The 11,005-nt window shown below is 40.7% G+C and overlaps 2 protein-coding genes across 2 annotated transcripts; one reads left to right on the forward strand and one right to left on the reverse strand.

Moving 5' to 3' along the window:
• Positions 1-410: 410 nt before the first annotated feature.
• Positions 411-1,965, reverse strand: chrac1 (chromatin accessibility complex subunit 1). The gene is made up of 3 exons (XM_077008826.1): positions 1,787-1,965; positions 1,232-1,358; positions 411-627 (listed from the first exon to the last, which is right to left on the reverse strand). The coding sequence occupies exons 1-3, from the start codon at positions 1,937-1,939 to the stop codon at positions 551-553; spliced, it is 357 nt and encodes a 118-aa protein (XP_076864941.1). The 5' UTR covers positions 1,940-1,965; the 3' UTR covers positions 411-550.
• A 31-nt stretch (positions 1,966-1,996) lies between these two features.
• Positions 1,997-10,614, forward strand: crtc2 (CREB regulated transcription coactivator 2). Its single transcript, XM_077008821.1, has 14 exons — positions 1,997-2,607; positions 3,006-3,101; positions 4,239-4,340; positions 4,511-4,572; positions 4,696-4,764; positions 4,846-4,943; positions 5,044-5,120; positions 5,193-5,233; positions 5,404-5,615; positions 5,843-6,297; positions 6,588-7,463; positions 7,655-7,711; positions 7,818-7,983; positions 8,094-10,614. The coding sequence occupies exons 1-14, from the start codon at positions 2,422-2,424 to the stop codon at positions 8,180-8,182; spliced, it is 2,586 nt and encodes an 861-aa protein (XP_076864936.1). The 5' UTR covers positions 1,997-2,421; the 3' UTR covers positions 8,183-10,614.
• Positions 10,615-11,005: the final 391 nt, after the last annotated feature.

The raw sequence follows: 11,005 nt of genomic DNA on the forward strand, positions 1-11,005 counted from the left end.
CAGCAGGTGTGACAAAACAATGAGGCAGTGTAATGCCCATTCAAAGATACACAAACATTTTTATGCCCTGGGCAACACTGTCTTCAAGGCATCTGTAACTCAGAAATTTGAGTCAACTATTAATATACATAATATAAGGGACTGTATGCATGAATGAGGTGTTTCTGAAATAACTTTGGTAGGACATTATGGAAGTACACTCCACACACTGGAAGCACACTTGTATTTAGGCTACAAGTTATCTGATGGAGATGGAAAAAATATATATTCTAAAGTAATTGGTGAATATACCAATAACAACTGTTGTGATTATAGTGGGGAAGGGAAGTAAAAAAAACTAATTCAAAAACAAAACACATTAAACACCCAAACACATTAGAGATGAAAAGTGTAGGGTGAAATGTCTGAAATTTTATCCTCTGCTCTCAGCTGAGGAATTAATTTATATGTTTTTTTTTTTGTTTGTGTGTGTGTGTTCACATTGTGTTATACACTAATATTGAAGCAGATGCAACATCCATGTAATGCCAGGTTAAGGACTCGAACAGTGTCAGTTGTCATCATCTTCCTCCATTTCTTCTAGGGACTTCAAATAGTCCCTAGCCAATATTTTCTTTGGAAGAATATCTAGAAGAAACAGAAATAGAATATACAACAGAAGATATGACAAATCTAACATTTTAAATTTTAAAACACAAACTTCTGGCTTAAGGATGTTTGCACATTACCTACAACAAGTTATGGCAAATTGGATTGGGCCATAGCTTTATGTGAATGTTAAAAATGCTCCAGTAGTTCTTATTGCAGTTATGTATGGCCAAAGATTCTCTCGATCACCCCACAGGAACACCTACACTACTTTCACAAATATTGACATGTGAAATACTGTCCATATCCACATATTGTCATGTGATCTGGAAAAATTAAAGGGAGCTACCTGCATCTCAATTAAACGTGACCTTTTGGAGAAAAATGTAATAAAAAATATATCAGTAATGTGAACTTCAGGTATTGGGTGATGAATTTCATCTAAACGGCTGAACGGAAACTGGACGGACTGAAAATAAACCCCAGCTGTGATAAAAGGCTAATGTCGTCTTCCCCAGTATTATAGGACATGGCAGGTGTAACGTTACAACACACCAGAACTACTGCCATGTTCTCCAGCTGCAGAAGCGTGTCTAGCTCTGCTCTCTCTCTCTCTCTCTCTCTCACACACACACTCTCTCACCTGTAAGAAACTGGAAGGTTTCTGTATCTTCTGCAGTACCAGCCAGGTCGCTGTACGAAAGTGTGTTTTTCTGCTTGCCAGATCCGTTATTGTAGGACGATAACGCCAAATGCTGAACGAAAAGCTCCTAGCAACAAATGAACGTGAGAGCAGCCGGTTACCGGAGTAAGTACAGGTTCCTCGGGACCGCAGCTCGGTTCTCCAGACCTGGAGTTACGTGGAGTTACCTGAACCAAACGTTCAAGACTGATACGGACACCAAAACCACCGACCTACACCACAGCAACCGACGCGACCTAAAACAGCTAACGACCAGCCAGCCATGTTCTGTTAGTCACCTTTATTGTTTTAGAAACACGACTATGAGTTTATAATTGAGTAAAATCATTTTAAACACATTACAGCGAACAAACGCGATATAAAGCGGAACATTTACGACCACCGTGTTGTAGCGGGCTGCTAGCTAACGCTACTTCATCACATCTGGCCCAATAGCCGGACGGCTAGCCACCCTGGCTATGATATAAAAAATATATAGCCGCGGTCACGAAGTACCGTTGCTTTCGTCGTCAAGAAAAGGGCGTCCTGGTTAATACATGAGACATCGGGAGAGCTTTTCATTATTAATTTTACGCGTGACATGGGGAGGGAAACGTTTTTGTTGTTAGCGGCACGCTCGGCTCCGTTCTCCGCGTTCATTCCGGACATCTTTTCACAAACTGTTCGCGAGCGTGAGTAGCGGAAGTAGCTCGATTGTTTTTGAAACGTCAACCAATGGCAACATGGGAATTGGAGTTTCGTAGTTCTAGATGTAATTGTTTCGTACAACAGTAACCTGTGTATAAAATATATATATATTCTGCAGTGCGTGTATATTAAAATGTAAATAAATTATTCAAGATTTTACTACGGCAATTGCAAAGGACGAACCGTAGCGAAGGCAAAGGCAGATGCAAAGCGCAGGCGATCACGAAACTACATTTCCCATAATCGGGTAGTTGTTTTTTTATTTACCTGCAAGTAAACAGTACGTACTTGTAGTTTTACAAGCTCATTTGTACAGTCTTAACATATGGGCGTTTTACTTTTAAGAACTACATTATCCGTAAAGTATTTCTCGCCAATCTCAGGAGTATTTCTTTCTCGGTCACTGTTCGCCTTCTGTACGTTTAAGACAAATTTTGTACTTAATGAAATCTAATAATGAACTTGGCAGGAACAGGGCTACGGGACACGGGCATTGGCCCGGTACAGGGTCCGCATCTTTTACTTGCAATCCCCGCAAATTTAGCGAGAAAATCGCTTTGCACACTCAACGGCAAGCTGAAGACACCGCCGCTTTCCAAGAGGTTATGATGGACATCACTTCCACCAGGGTGAGTCAAGTTGACTCGGTGAAGTCGGAGGCCTTAGTTTGCGGTGGTATTGGTTTAACGGATCATGACTGCTTCACGGATTTTATACGTGGTCTAACAGTCTCAATAAGTTTTATATATCTAGGGATACAACTGAGTAAACGTCCTTTAGCTGTCGTTTGAAATGTGCTGGACGCTGAAACGTTAAACCAGTAAATCCTCTTCCAGGTTAACTGCACTTGGTCATACTGGTTATGTGCATAGTTCTCACTTATGCGTGCCTGCTTTGCAAGCATGTGTAGCAGATGACATCGTAAACATGCACCAAGTGTTTGTTTTAAACCATGGCTGTTTCCCCACAATGGGACACGGATTGGAGCCACTGCGTTAGATGACCTCTATAAATTTACTGACACTAGATTCAGGCTCAGAGAGCCCGACAGGCACGAAGTCTGACTCCGTACGGAGGATCGCTGCCGAATGTCAATCATGTCTCAAAATCCACAGAGTCCCAGGTTAGTCCCCGCACTTTTTGTTTCATTCTTGGGAGTCTTTACAATATTACACACTCACATTACAAACCTATCGTAGAGACAAACCATTGCTTCTGTACTCTCGAATAATTTCAGTGACGTTTTATTCACACATTATCCTTACCTACATGTGCAAAATCGTGTTTTCATAATTCAGACTTGATCACCACAGTGATTATACATTTCCAAAAGACAAGACCAATGTTTTTATATTGTTAATTTGTAGCATATTTTGTTTTAACATGCATGAAAGGATGAATACAGTTGCACCACTCAATTTATTTGGTGGGCTGGGAATACACATTAACATGAAAATTTATAATGTGCTTAGAGGAAGATATTGGGCAGTTTGTAATATTAATCAGTATAATTTTAGCAGGTCACTGGGTTGCATACATGTCCAAGAAAGACTTTATCTATTAGTCCAAATCCATGTCCAAGAAGTTAATAGTTTAATTAGTTTTAGTTAAATAAATTATTAATTTTGTGGGTAGTATTGTCATGCCATCCCCTGTATGTCCTTTTGGGGATATGATCTCCCCATTTTAGGGATAGCAGTGCCCATAGTGTCTATAGTGCCTACCATACATAACCTTCAGAAATATCAGAATTAACTGTATTATACATTTATAAGCACCCAGTTAGGTACAGACAGTCTCAGGCTTTGGAAATGCAATTCAGGGGTAAAAAAATGGCCAAACTCCAAACTGCAGAATATTAATGGTCTAAGCAACACATAAAAATGTGAAATGAAATGTGAAATGTGCATTTTTGGACATAATTGGGCATGTTTTACCTTTGTGTTTAAGAAGACTATGTAAGTGAATCTCCAGCACCCTCCTCAAACAACAGTGCAGTGCAGCAGTGAACAGTGATGAGCAAAGGTCTCCAGTGCTTTTCATCTAGTTTGTCCAATTGGCCATTACATTTAATGTTAAGTTTGGCTCATGTTCCCCCCAGGAGTGTATGTTTTGCACACATATCAATTATATTGACAGTAGGCTCGCCGTCCCATTTCAAGTAGTCTCTAAGATTACTGTGACCTTGGCTTCCATGCTTGTGGGTTTCCTGTCTAGCACCCAGTACCTTACTCTGTCTGTCCTGTTTGTACACATGTAGAGCAGTGACTGCAGCTTTACTGCCCAGCAGCCGCTCCTGAGGCCAGAACATGGGAAGAGAGATCTCCGAGCTGGACCCCTTGGAAGATCAAATAGGAGACATGTATCCATCATAGTTAAACAAAAGTTTCTACTGTGGTCATTTCCAAAAGTCAAAGATTGTAGCCTTTGATAATACTATTATAACCCTGTGGAGGCTAACACATTAACATGTTTAGTCCCCCCTAAACACAAGTCACCATTCAAGATTATGACTTTAACTGTACTTTATAGACTGACAGCGCCCCCTATCTGTCGTTCCAATTATCGCCTCACTCAGGTTCCAGCTGGCGAAGGTATGAATCACTCTTCCACCATTTGCCTTGGGTTTTCTGCACTTCATGTTGCAAGTTCAGTTGAATACATATGGCTGTACTGAGATTCACAGTAGTTTCTTTTAAAATGGGTCCCCTCCAAAGGAACTGCTCTAGTAGATCCATAAATGAGAAAAGCCAAGTGGACCAGCTACCAGTAACAACCCTGAGTAGGTGAGTGGAGATCTGTATGATATTACAGTATCTGTATGATACTCAGTGCATCTTCTTATGATCTATTGTATCTGTTTTCAGGACTAATTCAGACTCAGCGCTTCATACCAGTGTGAGAATTACCCACGTTGGTGATCCAAATCCTGCCCAGGTTCTGACAGCCTGCTCCAGAAAAAGTGGTGAGATTCCTTCTGTGGCTTTGTCTGTTGTAGTAAGAATCTATTATCATAATGCAGTAAAATGATGTCTTCTCTCAATTAACATTTTTTTTCTTCCAAGGGAAACCGTTGTTTTTGCATCCAGTGCCTCAGATTCAGGAGAATGTTCAAGAGGAGGGCACATTCAAGTCACAGAAGGTATTTGTGTTGAATGTTTATGAGATAATTAAATAAAAGGTTTATTATAATGTAATGTTTTTGTTTTTTCAGATGTCATCGATGCTACCTGCATGTGACGCCTCTGGAACACAGTACGTTTGCTAGGTTTCCCACCTTTAGCATGACTAAATCCCTGCAAAATTTATACAGCATATTGAAAATATGTACAACAACTGACACCGGATTATAACATATTCCACTTCCATATTCTAACATTACCTTTTAATATGACGTGGTGCATTTGATATCTTTGTCACCCCAGTGTTCTCTGTCCTCCGGACCTGAGCTGTTCTTTCCTGGACGTCCCTTCTCTCAGCACCAGTGGCTCTCTCCCAGACCTGTCCAGCCTGCACCTGCCCTCTACTGTGCCTGAGCTCCTGGATCCAGAGTCTCGGAGCCACACCAGCATACATCACCTGCTCAGCGCCGCTGCACCTTCTACCAGCACGAGTGGCAGGGATTATCCTCTGCCAAGTATGAAAACCAGCCTAGATTTTTCAGACGGTTGTTTGCGCCCCCGTCAGTCCCCATATACTAACCCAAGATATAAGTAACTGCCCAATGGATGGCTAGTTCAGTTAACCAACAGAAGGCGATGTAAGCTGGGAAGTTTCCGTCCAACCTGATGAAGTTTTAAGCCTTTTAGGATCTGTGACAGGAAGCTGTTTGAACACTCTGTGCTGTGTTTCCCGTTTTCTCAGGTTTGTCATCATCTCTCCAGGGCTTCACTAGTACTCCCTTGCTTCCATCCTCACTCAGCAACCCCAACCTCCAGGCCACTCTCAGCAGCAACTCTCTACCCAACTCTCTTAGCTCCACGGTCCTGTCGCTCGGCAACTCCTCCCGGCAGGCCTCCTTCAGCAACCAATCCTTACAGTCCTCCCTCAGTAGTTCCTCCCTGAGTAACCAGTCCCTCCAATCAGCAACCAGCCACTGCAGTTACAGCAGCGGGATTGGTGGATCGCGTTCCTGCTCCTCTTCATCCCTCTCTTGCTCACCGCATGCGTCCGGACAAGTTACGATGCCACACACCACTTCATCACGGAAGAGGACCCAGCTCAACCCATTAATAATGCCCAGTGGTGGAGACTCTCTTTGGCAACAACCAAAGCAGTTCTCACCAAACATGTCCCAGACGCTGTCTTCAATTACCCAGGTAAGATTTAACTCCCCCATTAATCCAGGGAATTGAATGGTTGTGGAAATTAATGATCACATGCAAATACTTTCCAACATCAATTGCTGCAGATTCAAACGAGATTTTTCCAGTGCAACATTCCCAAATCAAAATAAAATACCTTGCAACATGTTAACCGTATATTCAGAAATGTAAATGCAATATATTGCAATGCATTTTCAGTATATCCAATATGAGATGTATAATGTTTTAATTCATTTTCTATACAATTTTCATTTAATTTATCTGTGATTTGAATAATCCCTTAGGGGGTCCCACTTGATACCACCAAAGTGCCACAAGAGACCAAGCAATTAACATATTGCTGTAGTCAGCTTCCTCCGACCGAGTCTCCAGTGGCTTATCAGTCTTTGCAGCACCATCAACCAGAAACATGGGATCAGTCAAGACCAGACCCAAGACAGCAGTGCCAGCAAGACCCAAGACAGAAATGCCAGCAGTCCTTGCAGCAGTCAAGCTCTCAAAGCTCAGCCCAGCGGCGGTATTCCCAGCCTCAGCAGGGGTCGCTGCTCCCACCATCAGCAGAAAGTCACTCGCAGCAACACACGTCACAGCATCAGACGCCTGAACAGAAACAAAACCTGCATCATCAGTACCAGCAGACTCAGTATCCACAACAGTCGCTGTATCATCCACAGTGTCTGCAGACTCAAGAATATGCAGCTCAGCAGACACAGCAGTATCCAGTTCACCATCACCCACCGTCACTGCAGCACCAGGAAGAATACGAGGAACTTAAGCAATGTTGGAATCCCCAACTTCAACTGATGCACCCCAACCAGTACCAGCAGCAGTACCAGTACCAAAGCCAGCATGAAGGTCCCCAGTACAAACCACAGCAGGTGCTTCCACCACCCAGTATAACCACTGCTCAGGATAAAGACTTGGGCTGGCACAATCCTGGAAACCAACAGAACTTGCCAAACATAACACTAGAAAGACCTCGTAGGGCATGTGTGCATGCAAAGGAAGCGCCAAAACTACAGTGCAAAATGTCTGGCTATGAAACCCGAAGAGAGAAAACTGCTCAATACCCTAAGCTGATGCATTCTCAGAGAGGTTATGTCCAGTCGTGTGGACTGGCTTCAGAAACTTCACTGGATCAGGAATTTGGGCTTGGCAGTGTAAGTGTTCTTGTATAGGCAAGCTACAATTAAAGCAAAATACAAATCCATAATACGAATGAAGTAAACTCAGAACTCCTCTTAATCATCGAAGAGAATCTATTTTTACCTTCTCCAGTTTGTCTTTAAATGTAGCAAGATGTAGCAAACTGTATTTGTTTTTTGTATTGAGTTACAATCTTATTTTACAGGAATCCTACACAGGTCTTTATCTGACACCCAGCCAAACGGAGGCCCTCTCACAGAAGGTAGACTTGAAGTTTTATCTTTTGACAGAGTTTCTGTTTATCTACAACTTTGTCCAAGGCTGCTCAACCCATTTTACAAGCCCCATAACCCTCCTCTGATACGCAGCTTGGCCAACTCTACAAGGAGCCTCAGGATATCAGCAGAATTTCAGACACTGTGTCTGAGGACATTGAGGACAAGAAGGTGTCTGCTGTCGAGCACCTCAGGCACTTCCAAACCCAGAGTCATGGTGACGAAGGCTTACAGAGTTTCCCCAGCATCAATATTACAGGTGAGACATAATTTTGCCTGTTTGTGGTTTAAAAGTGTGATGCCACCTTTCCGTTTGTTCCTTTAGATTGCTGTATATTCTGTTAATTAATTTTTGTTGTTTGTTTCCAGTGCCATCTGCCTGCATGGATGATGAGATTTCAGACCTGCCAGTCTCTGTCTCCGAGTTTAAACTGGAGCCGTTTGCCTTGGGAGAATGAGTGCACGGAGACACAACCTGCAGTGGAGGGTCTTTGTTACATGGCAAGACATTTATAGCACTATTCAGCTAAACAGTAATGTTCCGGAGTTAATGAAATTAATATGAGTGATGCTGTCTTTTAATTAGTGGACATGAGACATGGGCCCTTGTGTAAATTTGTAAAGAATATTTTAAATGTAGTATATGAAATGGACCCAGATTATCTTTATTACCTTAAGCTTTGAATATATGAGTATGTATAACAGAAAGGACATTTGTTGATTTTTTAGTATTTTTAAAAGTTTTTTATTCAAGCTTAAAATATTATATTTACAAATTAAGCGCAAGCACCTCTTACTGAGCAGTTTATATGTTGCTCATCGTTTGGTCTGTATTCTTAGTTCTCTTGATATTTTGTTCCTGGGCTTCTGATTGGTCAGATGCAGCTCCTCACTGTTTAATCCTGTGTTATTTGAACAGCGTGTTTCTGCTCTCCTGTATCTGGCCACTCGTTCTAATTTTAGCTGGTCTAAAATTACTTTATGTCTCTCTGAACTTCACAAGTGATTTTCTAGCTGTCACTGAGAAGTCACATTTGCACCTCCGTTTTTAAACACGTTTTCTTTTATGTGTTGCATGCATTGGTAGCACATGTCTTTGACGCTGGCACAATGCGTATATCTCTAACTCTGGTTGAGTGATCTCTCTCTTAAGGAAATGTTGTCATTTCTTCCCTCTCTGCTTTTTGTTCTGGTGGGATATTGACTACCTTCACAGTCTTTTGGTGTACAGAAATTTCTTTATAAAACCGTTAGCATCTAAGATTCAATATAATATCGACTGTGGTGAATTTGACCAGGAGGCAACATCATATGACGGTAGATCAGTCTGCAGTCGAGCGCTGTCATGCATCGTCATATGTTATTGTGATGGCAGCTGTGAAATCTGGCTGGTGGCGTGAGCAGAACTAATCCAGGGAAACCTCACACATTTTGTTTAGGGCAGGCCAAGGTAGTCTTCCACACACATCTCTAGTCCATGTGCCCCATTACACTGCACCACCTGTTCTGACAAACAGTTACCATGACAGCCAGAATTCACCCCATGCACATACTGTGCAACAGTTCTGGTGCATGCTAAGGTATAAACACACTAAACACAGACTCTAATAAGGCCCATTTAGAGAATAAAACCAAACATACTTGAATTTCTAGGATAAAAAGTGGATTAGTAGACCATATAAACCATTTATGTGGACTTGGATTTCCCTAATTTACATTTAGATTTGCGTTTACAGCATTGGGCTGACATTCTTGTCCACAGCAGTTTAAAGAAACGCTTTGGTGTCTTCTTGAAAAACCTTTTATGTTCATCAAACTAGACTAGAATCTAAAAATACGATTTTATACCATAGGTTTCATAGGTAGACTACTTTTCAAGTAATACTGAAAAAAGTCATGTGACAGTAGATGGTAAAAAAGTATGAACAGCCTTAAATTTCATGTTATTGTTTCTCTGGTTATGTTTAAAGATATTTTTTTTACTGATCACTGGGAGGCAGAATACACACACACACCACACACACACACACACACACACACACACACACACACACACACACACACACACACACACACACACACACATATATATAGTTTACTTTTAGTTTGACTTTCTAACTTTAGCCACAAATAATTTTCTGATGTACATTTTATGTATATAGGTGATGATAAAAGTATAATACATACATAAATAACTTATTTAACACGGGAACTTGCACTTTAGGCAAGAACAAACACTTTCATCTTCATCCATGCTTACTAATGTCTTTTTTGTACCTGCTTTTTAATAGCAACAATATTATATCAAATTGCTTGCTCATTGTCGTTCTTGATTCTTCTTTTCTTTCTTTGCCTTCTCTCCTCCTCTCCTAGTGGAGGAGCTTGTAGGAGACACTTTTAGCCCTTGAAAGTTGTTTTTTTTACTTGCTTACATGTATAGGGAATATTTTAGCAGGACATGATTTTAACATGATTTTATTGTATTATAATGTTCCACATTGTATAAATTAGAACATAAATAATGTTCTAAAATGTTCTTAATTGTCTTTCATTTTAGTTGCATGGTTCTTTGGAGTAGTCCAGTAGATAACTAACATGCAGAAGAAACAATAACAATTATTGGTAACCTGATATATAATACAAAAGTGAAACCATAAACTTCTTATGAGAGTACTTGTGAACTCAGCTGTAGCCTTTGATATTATTTTGAGATATAAATGACTGTAATTATAATTAAATGTGCTACATGCAGTGTTGATTATTGTCTTTAGTGTGCTTAACAATTAGGCTATCACCAAAACTTGCTTTCTGTTTTACGTTTTGAAAATCACAAGCTTTACCCATATGAAAAAACATTTAAGCAATAAAATTTCACTGAACTCTCACTGAACTTAATTGATCAGGAGTATTGCACCAATGTAAAATTACCCTTGTTTACTACTTTTGTGCCTAGTGTCCTCTCTCCGTTGGTATTCTGTCAAGGTTAAGAACACCACAGAGATTGATTTACCCAAGTTGTGATGTCATCCAGAATGTATTTAACAGGTACATGCATATTATCATCATGTGACTTAAGTCACTTTCAAGACACAAAGCACCCCAACCCATAAAACAAACCTCTCAAAAAACACAGCCTGGCACTTGCATATTCTAAGAATCTAATAGACTGTTTGGAATGTATAATCTAAATAAGATACACGCTCTACACCTTTATGTAAGGTTGGATTATGGTATAGGAAGCATAGAACATACGGCACACGTTTTTCAGGGAGAATCACACT

The sequence above is a fragment of the Brachyhypopomus gauderio genome, chromosome 6, assembly GCF_052324685.1.
Source record: "Brachyhypopomus gauderio isolate BG-103 chromosome 6, BGAUD_0.2, whole genome shotgun sequence".
Taxonomy (NCBI): Eukaryota; Metazoa; Chordata; class Actinopteri; order Gymnotiformes; family Hypopomidae; genus Brachyhypopomus; species Brachyhypopomus gauderio.

Bases quoted from the DNA above. Each gene is read 5' to 3' on its own strand.
- chrac1 (XM_077008826.1), bottom strand. From the start codon at position 1,939: ATGTCCGGAATGAACGCGGAGAACGGAGCCGAGCGTGCCGCTAACAAC. The intron at 1,359-1,786 runs GTACTTCGTGAC...ATTTGTTGCTAG, and splicing joins TCTTGACGACGAAAGCAACG to GAGCTTTTCGTTCAGCATTT. The intron at 628-1,231 runs GTGAGAGAGTGT...TGTTTCTTCTAG, and splicing joins AACCTTCCAGTTTCTTACAG to ATATTCTTCCAAAGAAAATA.
- crtc2 (XM_077008821.1), top strand. From the start codon at position 2,422: ATGAAATCTAATAATGAACTTGGCAGGAACAGGGCTACGGGACACGGG. The intron at 5,121-5,192 runs GTATTTGTGTTG...TTGTTTTTTCAG, and splicing joins GCACATTCAAGTCACAGAAG to ATGTCATCGATGCTACCTGC. The intron at 5,616-5,842 runs GTATGAAAACCA...CCGTTTTCTCAG, and splicing joins CAGGGATTATCCTCTGCCAA to GTTTGTCATCATCTCTCCAG.